At 34.8% G+C, this 13,442-nt stretch overlaps 1 protein-coding gene across 1 annotated transcript; it reads right to left on the bottom strand.

Moving 5' to 3' along the window:
* Positions 1-536: 536 nt before the first annotated feature.
* LOC122276752 (phosphate transporter PHO1-like) lies at positions 537-10,966 on the bottom strand. The gene is made up of 15 exons (XM_043086663.1): positions 10,612-10,966; positions 9,544-9,633; positions 8,557-8,797; positions 6,986-7,343; positions 6,356-6,404; positions 5,393-5,464; positions 4,347-4,476; positions 3,942-4,065; positions 3,256-3,505; positions 2,409-2,513; positions 2,278-2,322; positions 1,997-2,149; positions 1,544-1,834; positions 1,291-1,430; positions 537-991 (listed from the first exon to the last, which is right to left on the bottom strand). The coding sequence occupies exons 1-15, from the start codon at positions 10,849-10,851 to the stop codon at positions 901-903; spliced, it is 2,379 nt and encodes a 792-aa protein (XP_042942597.1). The 5' UTR covers positions 10,852-10,966; the 3' UTR covers positions 537-900.
* Between the last annotated feature and the right edge of the window lie 2,476 nt (positions 10,967-13,442).

Raw genomic sequence — 13,442 nt, 5'->3', positions numbered from 1 at the left:
ACTACAAGTTTCAGTTTCTCTTGGAGATTTCAGCATTTTGAAACCGAAACACTCCCCCTGCCCTAGCTACCCCTTGTACCCTGTACAAGCACCTCTGTAGTAATGGAGTTCTTGCGTTATTGGCATATTGCCTTCTTTTCTCAAAATGTATCTCAAAATAATCATGTTTTAAAACATTAACATCTTTGTTGGTTTTTGTTTATATGTAAGCATTATTGATGGGGAATAAAGATTTGGTAAATAAGGGGTGAAAACGGTGGGAGCCTTGTGAAAGGGGGACCCATGCAGTGGCTCTCAAGAAGTGCTGCTTTTATCACCTTTCTGCATCGTATTATTATTGTTATTATTATTATTATTAATGTTTTGAGGGCATATATATATTGCTCTTGATTAAGTTGCGACTACTTCGTCAGACAGAAAAATTTTCAACAAGTAGCCAAATTATTGATTGAGATAAAGGAAGGGAGAGTTACAGAAGAGTTTTGCTACATATAAACACAGTCGCGCACTAATCTGTATATCAATACTGATTTATTCATGTTTAAAACTTAAATTAACACCGTTTTCAATAAAATCTACTTTTTAACCAATCACATTACATTAGTACATAGATTAATACACAATCTTACTTGCAACTATATTTTTCCGTTGCATAAACGTAAGACACTACTTAAAACCTCATGTCCAGTCCAACTTGGAATGCCAAAATGTGCCGGAAACATATTGTTGGTTTTACACGCGCCTTTTTTCATTCCAAATGGCGCCTGAGGATTCACGTTTTGAATTGGAAATGTAATGAATAAGGGAGATCAGATCTCACATTTTGTAATTTATAATGTGGAGGATCGGTTCTGCTATCGGCTTGGCATGGACGTCTGTACGTGAGTCTAAGAATAGCATTCAGCCATCAGAATCAATGTCGTGGAATGGTAATGGAACTTCCTTCACTGCCCTGTAGTTTCCGACGTTGTTTAGATGCTCATTCTCCAACCTGTTTAGGGACAGTTTACCAATATCAGAAGATTTGTCCCCTTTTCCATTATATATAGGTCACAATGTCCCCTTTTGACTCTGTTTTGCCCTTTGGATACTAGGTGAAAAATGAAGTTGATTGGAGTTGTCTCCAAGATTTTAGACAGGATCACAAACATATCTGATAATGTAGTTGTTGCTTTTTGGACCCAAACTCTTGAAATGTTGGTCATATGGTTCAATTATATAACAGTCAATTCTCTTCCGAGACACGAAAATAACTTCAACATCATGTAAATCATGTGAGATAGAAAGTACCTATAAAAGTTCCAATGCCCGCGACGAATTACTTCTAATGAAGCCAAGACAAAATCTCGCAACTGTTTATGATTATCATCATTAAATTTCAACTTCAACACAGATTCCACCCATGCGACTCTTAGAACAGCATTCAAGGCCTGCAGTTCAGTTCCTCATCTCTTCAGATCTTTTTTGAGATTGGGGTTTAAAAAAGGCCCCAAAAATTCTATCAAAGATTCAAAAGGAGAGGAGAGTCAGAGAGATAACTCACGATGGATACATAGTAGATGTTTTTGTTTTTCAGAATCAAATCATCTCTTAGCCATAAGTTTTTGGAGTTCTGTTTGAGAAGCCCCCAGTCCTTCACAAAATCCCAGTAACACTGATATACGGTGGCCACCACGGAAGTCACTATGACTATGGGAAACCATACGCAGTGGGGGTCATGATTGATCTTGTGATCATATGTTAGCCTTGCGCCGGCTGCCACCATGGCCGAAACATACTTCCCCATGTTAGCCAAATGTTCCACGTCATAGCTATCAAACCATCGTCTTGCACACTTGTAATTACATTAAAAATTAACCAAGGTGTTCGTTGGATCAGATACACAGACAGGCTTTTACAAACAGTACTACTAACGATTTAAACAACCGATTAAACTACTATTTCAGAAGCATACACACACACATACGTATTTATGTAAGAAGTTCTGGAGTGCTACCTGCATTGCACGCCAATAGTATGGCATAAATGAAATGACATAAGTTAGATCCTTGAATAGCCTTCCGTTACTGCAGGTTTCATATTGGTGTGTTCCGAAAATTCCTGCCAGCAAGTAGCAGGCTGCGTATTCCAGCTGCCTTAACAACTGAATCTATAGAAAAGAACCAAAGAAATTAATTGGATATAAATGCAGCGTGAGTGTGTTGCGAAAAGAGAGTGAATCTAAAACAAATTGAAATGGACGAAATTCAGCGCGTAGGCTTTGAGATAGAGGGTTACCTGGCTAGTAAGCTGGTCGGCCATAAAAAAGTCGACCAACGCAACCTGCGTAGAATAGAACTCAAGTCATTATATGGCAGAGAATGAATAGCATTTTTTAACCGAATGAGAAAAGAAATGCATGGATGTACCTTATAAAATGGGGAGAAGAATATGTTACGAATAACACGGATAAAGCAGTAGCGTGTCGTGCGATAGAAGATGCCGAATGGGCATATCAGCAGAGCGAGGAAAAACTGAAAAAGGGATTCACAATCAGAACAATGTTTCGGTTGTGTTTGGGAACACAACTACTTTCAGACTTTCTTAGACTACTTTGCTACTATTTAAAAACACTTTTTTACTATTTACTACTATTTATAAACTATTTTACTGCTATTATCAGATTACTTCGTTACTATTCACTACTAGCAATATATATGTGTATATGAATGTATGTCCGAATGCAGGAACAGAATATTGTCGGACGTTGCAAGGACACCAGGCTTTTCCTGGAGACAGCCAGAGGATGTTGGGTTTGTGAACGCTTGGCAGAACTTTGGTCTCATACCTTAAATGAGATCATGTTTTTTAACGTTGCTTTGGTCCTATATTTATCTAGCACATATATATGGGATGAAGGCCTGGACTACTTTCAGTTATGGCTCGTGTCACTGATTGAATTCCCTGGTAACTGGGAAGTCCATAAAGTTCTGCACCCTTTAAACTTTTGACTCTTTAACTAAGTTATTTTTTAGTTACAGTGTTCTAAAACACTCATGATCATGTTCTACACGATGTAGGAAGTACCTATGAAAGTCTAATCATTATCACTACAATCGTTATTGGCAAGATAATTAACAAATGTTCAGTGAACATTTTAATTAACATGCTACATGTAGGGGCAATGGCACAAACATCCTAAATTTCTTTACAAAGGGAAGAATCTCCATGCTATATTGGTAATTTAAAGAATGGATAGAGAAAATTGGCACCAACCAAAAGAAGAATGGCAGGAATGGCATCAACTTGGTTAGGTGAGACGCATATAGCCTGCAAAAGAAGGTGGACGACCATCGCCCCGACCACAATGGTCATGAGGGTGGTGCTGATGAGGAAGGCATCTCTGTACTTAAGGGATGTATTGGGTGAGAATCCAAAGATGAAATTGTAATTGATCCTCTTATTCTTCCACATGAACAAATTGCACCCATACATGAATAGGTGCAAGCTTAGTAACGCAAACAATCTGCAAAATGTCATACCTTCACTGTTAGTTTGTCAATATATGTTTGATGGATACGTTTGTCATCGTATATTTTGCGACGTACGTATTGTGAACAGCACCCCAGTACTCTTAGAAGAGATGAACGGCTTCGAAGATAAATGGACTAGAAAAATCAAGTTATAATTAATTAATTGAAAACTGTATTCATTTAAGTTTGGCTCTTCACTTGCATTCTTACCAACCAATTACAGTGATCATCAGTGATGATTTCATTATCCTGAATTTATGATGATTTTTTTTTTTTTTTACTTTAAAATTATGCTTCTATATATATATTGCGCATGAAAATGAATTATATGCCACTTTTATATTATTAATTATAAGCATTAATAGTTGGTATACTGTGGGTAAAAAATGAAAACGATCTAGGACAATGGGAGAATTCAAAGACCACCACCTGAAAACCCGATATGCTCCATCATTCATGTAAACTTTCCCTGGAGGACAGGAGAAAGTACGCAAAATGTATGCTAAGATTGCATATATGGTAAACAGTGATACAAACCACCCAGTAAACAATCCTGCAAAACGGATAAAATAAAAAACAATAATAATTAGAAGAAAACAAGACTTTAGGAACATTATTCATCAGGTAAAAAAAAAAAAAAAAGGAGTATTCATCAGAAGTGGCAAAATTCCTTTTGAAAAACCAGCCACACCAGTACTGTCTGGTGGGGAGCGGGCTGGCCTACTGAAAATTAGGAATGATTAGTGACAAATAATCCCACTAGGCAAGTATGTGTGTGCGTGTATATATATATACACACACACATACATATAATGTGGCTTAGTGAAAGCTTACCAACAAAGAAAGTGATCATGTGAGAAGCTTTTTTCTGTTGTGGCCGCAGGAATTTCATTGCCTTTTTCCTGTCATTGCTGGCGAAGTGCTTTATGAATGTGGATTCTACTTCGTCCATCAGTTTAACAACCTTTTCAGACAAAAAATTATAATTCTAATATTAATTATGGCTATTAACATTAAATCATAACACCTGTTAATTATCTGTACGTAGGAAAATGATATATATACCATCATTTTCTTTTCACAATTTTACAGATATATAATTAAATCACAAATAATATTTTTGTAAAATAACTTATAAAAATAATATCATTTTATAAAAATATTCTTAAATTGAAACATGACGTATACAGAATTAATATAAATCAATTTTACGGATATCATCTTTTATCATTAAAAACCATAAACAAGGTTTCAAATTTTCAATCTACAAATCAAATGATGATAACAAAATTTGCTTTTCCGATGACGGGATTCATGACTCGGTTACGTACGTACGTACCCCTGGTCACACGATATTTTTTAAGGTGTTTGAGAGCTTTGATCGTCAACACCAAGTCGTTAGAAATTATAATGATAATAAAAATGATAAATAATAATAATATATATTACCAGTATTAGTATAATACAATTAATTAATAGGAACGTATTGATCATGGCCGGTATGCCTAATATAGTGGGAATTAATTAGGGTTTGAATTTTGGGAAGAGCTACGTGCGTACGTACAATTGATTTAATATTTTCAGCGAAATAAACATGGAATAACATTATACACATAATCGTCAGACTTGCCTTAATTCATTGGTCATGATTTCAGTACTCATTAATTCTTGACCAAGCTCTACGTAAGTGCACGTCAAATGCAAATTAAACCACATGCACTAGCTCTAGCTAATAAAAATCTGTTTTATTTTTATTTTTTTGAATGAGTGATCGTCAGAGATCATCAGGGAATTATAAGGCCGGAATCCGGATCGGAGAGATATATATTTTAAAGTAGTGCTAATCGATTCATTAAACAATATTATATATATGACTTTACCTTGTCGGAACTAACGAAATGAGAGGCCTTCACTGCTTGTAGATAATTCGCAGAAGCATGCTGGTTGGATACCTGCAGCATTCCCACGTACATATTGATCATCAAATACCTCTTTATATATATATATATATAAATATATATTAACAGAGTAATAATATATAGCTCATCATGTGTAGACTTAAATTAATTAACTCATTGAGAGGCCGGAAAATTGCACCAGTTCTACTCTATAATTGTACTTACAATGAAAAAATTCAGTGCAGGCAGTAATTATATATTATTAATGGAGGTACGTATATATATATAGCGTATTGCTGACGCAAAAAATGAACCAAAAAACGATAAAGGATGGACGTCCTGTACGTCAAGATCAGTCTGGTTTTTTACATTAATCAATTCGTGTAAAAATTAATCAGAATTTTACTTTAGTGGCCGGGGAAAAAAGATCAATTAAAAGAAGAAGGAATTAAAGGTCCTGCTCCAATTTAATAAATCCATTTCGGTAACCTGGAAATGGAGTCTCGCAGTCTCCATGCATGTGAGGTCATTTGGACGTACATCATTGTCTACGAAACCGGCATGCTAGGTAGCTGCTAGCTTAATTATACCTAAGCAAGGATCGATATATGGTACCGATCATGCATGCATATTATATATAGGCAAGTGTTTAATTTATTAATATTGAAGGTACTTTTGTGCAGATCAATAACATGACTAAAAATATCTGTGTAATTCCTTTAATTTGTCTCTATGTTCTCCTCTCTCTCTCTCTCTCTCTCTCTCTCTCTCTCTCTCTCTCTCTCTCTCTCTCTCTCTCTCTCTCTCTCTCTCTCTCTCTCTCTCTCTCTATATATATATAATACGTGTGTGTCAAGTATGTATGGTAGATGCATGAGATGATCATCATCAGATATTTCTCGATCATTTGGTAAATTGATGTTCCGATAAAGTACCACACCGTACCTTGTCAAACTTCTTGAGTATCTTTGTAAACGCCATCATGTTCATCGAGCTGACAAATTAAATAGTTTTTTCGATTAGAACAAGCAAAATTCAGATAAATCTCTACATGTATAACCCAAGGGGAAAAAAACTGATCACGCCCATGCATGCATATTGCAGCTAACACAACATTCAGTATGTATTACTTTGAAGTCACTAATTAAATACTTGATGGAGCTCATTCTAATTAGCGAGTGAGTCTGACGCATTTATAATTCGAAGCTAGCAAGCATTCGCCATTCTTATGCCGGCCGGAAAGGATAAACTTTTTTGTTTTTACTGAAGAATGATTTCTACTGCTTGTAACATCATGTAATATAGTAATTATATATATAAATACGTATGTAATTCTGCCTGTTGGAGCTTCCAACCTAAAGCTGGAAACGGCCAGCCGGTATCCCATGAAATTTATTTATTTATTTATTATCTATTCAACAAACTTAAGAGGTTATACCGCAAATTAATGAGATCGATTAATCCTTCTGATCTATATTTAAAATTGTTATTAGTTGTTCACGTCGATCACAAATTAATTAGTAAAAGAATTAATAAATAAAAAAAGATGATAAAAGTAATTACGTACTTACGTACCTGTAAGCTTTGAGCAGACCAAGGACTTTATAGAGCTCCACAAAGGCGCCACGAATCATCTTCTCTGCAGACTGAACCTTCTTTCGACTAATCGATTGTTCTCCACGGCAGTACTCTTTTTTGGGAGTCTTCATGACCAAATCTTCCCACAGCATCGATGTCAAGGCCACGATCGCAGGTGTTGGTGTCTCAGCAGGAATGTCAATCTTCACACCCATATTAGGCTTCCCTTGCTTTGTTAGTTTTGTCTTCGTCCCGCTATAATTCCTACTACTGTTTCTTTCTAGTGCTGCTATTACTTCGTCTGTCTCCGATATCTGATCAGGACTAAGGATTTCAGCTAATTCAACAGAGCTTTCTGCATATTATAAATTTCATCCCAAATATTAATTAGACATGATCACACACACATTTAATTGCCATGTTATTTTGAAAAAAAAAAATTAAAAATCTCATCAACACATCATGATATATATTATATATGGAAAATTATTTGACAAAGCTAGAAGTAGTTCAAAGTTATATGGAAATTAGAAAAAAAAAAAAGTCACAAAATAAGGCCATGGCTAATTGACATCAAGATAGTCAAAGTTTCCATGTGTTTCCAGTCGTGTTTATCAATATTTCACTACAATAAAATTCTTGTTTCCTACAAAAATAACTAATTCCAGTCAAGATGATCAATCTATTAGCCTTTTTATTTTATTTTAAAGGAGGACAGTACCTTCTTAAATTTTATTACCCATCACCTATGGCGAAGAATACCTTCCAAACAAACAAACTAATCGTTCAAACTATAAAATGACAACTTACCGTCCCAACCATAAACACTGCACACTTTAAAGAGTAAGTCTAACATAAGCCGTACTCATTTTATCCAATCTATACAAGCCCCTAATCAATTGAGAAAGCTAAATACAGTCTGTGAATATATTATTCTCACACATCCCACCACGTCTAGCCAATGCATCGGCCACTTTATTCCCTTCTCTTAAAAATGCTTTATAGAATAATCTAATCCCTCTAGCACGGACTTCAGTTGATTCCAAAAGTTCTAAAGGTACTACAAAGTACAATTATTAGTAAGGATCCACAATCTATTAGTGTTACAAATAATAATTTTTGTTAAAAATAACTCGTCGTAAGTATTTATTTTTTTCTGTAAAGAATTTGGTATGCCTTTTTATATATAATGACGTACGTTTCTTTTTCTAAAATCCCAGTTAAAAAATTAAAATTAAAAGGTAGACTAAAACTATATTTATTCATTATATATATATGATAATCTCGATCATATTTCGGATACCCTTAGGCCGCAATATTATAAGGGTATATTTGACCATGTGTCAGCGTGACATTGTTCCATATCTAAAGTACTTGGACTTCACGGGGAATTAGGCAAAAGTCAACAAAATGGAATTACCATTTTACCCGCATACCGATGAACAACACCGACAACTCCGAGGAATGACCTTATAACATGATCAGTGGCTCCATTTTTGGCTGCGCAACTCAACTTTGTGGCACGGAAAAACTGAGAAATAAAAGTTATAAAAGAAAAGGAAGCTCACCGGAATAATTAGAAGACCGGGGATGAGATACAGATGACCAAGAAGGAGGGGAACTTCCGAAGTTTGGACTCGACGGGGAGTTTTTCCTGAGACGGTGGCCTAGAACTTGCTTATGGTCCACCAAAATCTGCAGCTGCTTGTTTAAAGTCGCTGCTCTCTCAACAATCTCACTCTCTCTCTCCTTATAAAATTTGTCGATCTTATTATGTTCTTCGTCCAATTTCTCGAAGAAAATCCTGACCTATACAATCAGAAAATACCCATATATATAAAATCAGCAGACAAACAAACCAAGGTTTTAAAAACCGTTCCGTTCCGGCCGGAATGGTCGAAATTTTTCGTGCTGGAACAGTGACCGGAACCGGATAGGTGTCTATTCCGTTCCGGGTCAAATTCCGGCCGTTCCGGTCAATTCCGGCCGGAATTCCGGTATTCCGGCCGGAATAGTAATTCCGGTCCCAAAAAAAAAACTCTCTTATAAATAAGTTGAAAAATAATGAATAAAATTGTACTTTTAGAATTCAAATACCTCTTTCCGTGTACTAGAAGTATTGTTACTTTTAATAATCTGTCTATTCTTTAATTTTTTTTCCTTTATTTTTATGTCTTAACTCAAGTTTATGATTTTTTTCAATATATATTCATTTTATAAATCTTTAATTCTTCTATATATATACACATATATATATCACATACTTATATATATATATGTATTTATTTGATTAATTGTTAGTTTATATATACATATAAATATTTATATATAATATATAATTAATTCCGAAATGGTACACCGAAACGTATTGGTACCGAAATATTCCGTTCCAGTACCTCGACTGGAATGGTCTCCGGAACGGATTTCAAAACTTTGAGACAAACAAAATAAAAGATGATCAATATGATGGATCAAGTACATCAAAGAATTTGCTTTAAAAAAAAGTACCAAAATGAATATTTAAACAGTAAATTGTGACATTGTACGATTTTAACCTCATCTTCTTGGGAAAACAGTTGAGAAAGATCAGTTTCGTACACCTTCTGATCTTCACCGTCCTCCATGCAGCTTTTACTCCTCCTGAGCTGCAACAGAAAATGGATATATCAGGGAGAAGCTTCTTGCTTTCTGTAGTTTCTTTTTCTTTGGAGCTTTGTGACTTTATATTATTTTCTATGACTCATTCGTGAGATGAGTGTGTGCCTGCAACCGTTTCGTTTGCTGTCGTGAGAGAATGAGAAAAGAAAGGAAAGCATGCAGAAGAAACCAATAAAGGTTCCAATATGGGTTTTGTTTTTTCTTTTTTACGTTTATTTTCCTCTTCTGGTACTTGACAAACTTGTGCATCACTCGAGCTTTAGTTTTCAACAGCCACAAACAAAACGGCAAAGGGAGATCAGTTCTAACTTTTAATTAAGAAACGTAACATGCAGCGGGGTTTTAACTTTGTACGAAGCACTAAATATTATGCATGGGACCTGACTATAAGCGATTTACAAATTCGTCATTTCTCGTATAGGATCTAGCTATCTATTAATATTGTAAGGTAAATTATCGAAATGGAAAATAGTTCCTGAACAGCTTGCGCGAGAGAAATTAGACAGAGGATCCTATCTGGTACGTAGGCCACGAGGACATGGAGCGAAATTTCAGAAACACAAAGTACGACGGTGTTGCCGGAAAATCAGTCTAGCTAGCTATCAGTGCATCGGAAACCCTCTGAGGTTTCTTCTGCCTGAAAATGACGTCACTTCACTTTCTGGAAATAGTTACCAACACCCATATACACAATTACACAACAAGACAAAAATCCGAACTGCGCGCACTAACTTTTTGGGTGCAAAAAATAACTACGACCAAAAAGCTTTCGTAAATTTTGGACGCTTTTTAACTAGCCATAGTAGATCACCGGGAACACGTAACAATCGATGGGACATCCAGAATGAAGCCAACCTGAAATCAGAAACTACAGAGAAAAACACACAAAAAAAAAAAAAAAGTCACCGGAATCCGGTCATACAGTACTCGTTCATATTACGTGTGTGTGTATGTGTGTTATGTACCTGAATCATGTCAGTTTTGCTCTCGGAATTGCGGAACTTATCACAGATTTTCCTAGCGACGAAGCGTACGGGGTCAAAAATAGACAGACCATAGTCTCCGTTCATGTCTTGGTGGTGATGCTTGGATAATTTAGATAGCTTGATTTTCTTTATATGCCTCTTCAATTCCCTATAGTTCATGTAACCATCCCTCCATTCCGGGATTAGCTGACCTTCGAGCTCCTTTGAGAACTTCACCATGTTTTGTTATTTCGAAGTGTGCGTATGGAGGGGGAAGCTAGAGTGAGGAAAAATGAAAGACGGGCTTAATAAGTAAGAATGTGATCAGAGAGGTTTACATTTATAGATGAAGAGAGAGACAGAGAGAGAGCCGTGGAGACAAAGTCAAGACAGATTTTGCCACTCAGATGTGGATCCTTTTAATGTCTTTACGGATTTTTTTCTTTAACTAAAGGGTGATGGTGCTAAAATGGTTGTGATCATTTTTTTTTTAAATAATAATTATAAATAATGTGGATCTAGTACTGATCATTTTGTGGAGCCTAATTCTCATGTGGTAATTATTTTGGATAGTTATGGAAAGCTGGGCAACAGTGGCCAGTGCCACCTTTTTTTTTTTTCCATTCATTTAATTTTCTTTGACATTACCGGGAGACTGGGACATATTGAAGAGACCTTATATATGATTGAACTGGCTATATATATATATATATATATATATATATGAGAGTTATGGTTTATGTAAACCATGCAAAAATAGAAGCAAATTAAAAACAATATATATAATTGTGTACAGAGATATATACCATTTATGTAAAACCAGCAGATGATCAATCGATCGCATGCAATGTGCCAACTTTGCGGCTGCTGAACTACTACTCGTACGTCGGTGCGGCTTGAAGAATGTAAGTTCTGATCTCGCATGCATGATGTTAAAAAAGATTTCTGGCCGGCCTGTTTCAGAAACTATTGCAAATTATACAATGAACATAAATTTATGATATGAATCACAAAGTACTGCAGATTAGTAATGCTAGATCATCAGCTAGCTTTGAAGAAAAAACTGATCTTTTCTTCACCTTTTTTTCTTTTTGGGGGATCGAGTAACAATTTAGTTTCATCGATCACTTAATTAATTAAATGAAGTACACGTACAATTAATGACAATATACTTATGTATGTGATGTGAATGAAGTAGTACTCGAGAACTCAGATTTCAGTTGAGTTGTTCATTAGTTGAATTAATTAAATTAGATTTTCATAGATAAAAAAATAAGAAATTAACAAACACGTACACATGTTTAAAAAGTATGCATGCATATAATAAATCAAATGTCTTCTATAAATCCTTTTTCAGTTAGAAAAACTTTACAAAAAGGGATCAAGATCATATATACCTAATTAGTTAATTAACTTAATTTGTATCATTTGCAGTTACGGTACTACTATGATTATGTCAACATTTGAAGAGAAGCTGATCAGACAGCTGGACAATTAGCAATTAACCAACAGTATATATAAGTGATATATGTACGTACATGTGCATGTATGTGTGTAACATATACGATTAATTGAGAAAATATTAATAAGATAACATACTATTATATATGTATATATATAATTCTAAATACGAAAAATCTATTCATCATCATTTTTATCATCGATTATATTCTCGACATTTCTTGACACTTGACATTATTTGATAGACTCACAACTGAGATATAATAATTAATAATTTTCAATTATTTAATATCATGTTGTGAAATGGTAGGAGGATGATCACAGTAAAAGAGATGATGAATGCCACTACTCGTATTATGAATAATATCCTCGAGTTGTGAGTTTCTCTATTTACATATAAGCTTGGCATATAATCTTTTCAAGTAAACATGATTATCATCATGTGGTCTCTACTGATAGAAAAGGATCCTTGGTTTTTGTAGTACTCTCACAGAATATATATCGTTGACAGCGGTCATCAAGGTACGTAATCTTTCAGCAAATTATGTGGAGCCAGGTCGACGCGCGCTGGCTGCTGAGTAGTACTAGATCATTTGATCAGCTAGCTAGGCATGCAGTGGATCATCATCAATATTCAATTATTAATTAACAATATAATACGAGAGTAATGCACCATTATGATCTTATTATTGTATCACGATCTACTTATATTGGAAGTTATATAATTAAATAGTGTTAGAATTTCTATATATTTTTTCATTAACAATTAATTGATCTAAGAAATTCCCTTGTAATTACATGATCAGCTTATTTTAAGATGATAATAAAACATGATCATGAGTACTAATAATGTAATTTCTATTTTTCCGTAAAAAAATCTTTACCATGATCTCCTATTTAATTATAACGGCAACGGCAAAGAACAATATTAATGACTAATGATCACCACATGATGATCTTTTAATTTCCCTGAGCATCATCAAGAACATTGCACCAGAATTTAACATAAGTACTCATGTACGTACGTACGCAAAGTTCACATGCTCGGTGGATCGATCCATCTCACATAACTAATATGATAATAAAACTTTATATATATATATATATATATATATATATATATATATATGCATCATTCCGGTTAACCAACTAATTAATTGAGTCAGCTGAACTTAAAATGATCAGTACATTTCAGGATCGCATGATCGTTGTTATAAGATAAAGTTTTACCGGCTTGTCAATCTCAAGACAATAGCGGGCCCACAACCTGAAGACTACTGTGTACTGCCCTATTTCTGAAGGGACAAGATCACAATTCAAGGACCCCGGCCCAAAGGCACGAAGGGAAAGGCCAGAGGGAAATTATTTTA

Source organism: Carya illinoinensis, chromosome 1, assembly GCF_018687715.1.
Source record: "Carya illinoinensis cultivar Pawnee chromosome 1, C.illinoinensisPawnee_v1, whole genome shotgun sequence".
NCBI lineage: Eukaryota > Viridiplantae > Streptophyta > Magnoliopsida > Fagales > Juglandaceae > Carya > Carya illinoinensis.
Note: the sequence above shows the minus strand (reverse complement) of the source record. Positions and strands in the feature narration are given on the sequence as shown.

Coding starts and splice junctions, on each gene's coding strand:
- LOC122276752 (XM_043086663.1), bottom strand. CDS start 10,851: ATGGTGAAGTTCTCAAAGGAGCTCGAAGGTCAGCTAATCCCGGAATGG. Junction 9,634..10,611: donor GCAAAACTGACATGATTCAG/GTACATAACACA, acceptor TTTCTGTTGCAG/CTCAGGAGGAGTAAAAGCTG. Junction 1,835..1,996: donor ACTATTGGCGTGCAATGCAG/GTAGCACTCCAG, acceptor TGTAATTACAAG/TGTGCAAGACGATGGTTTGA.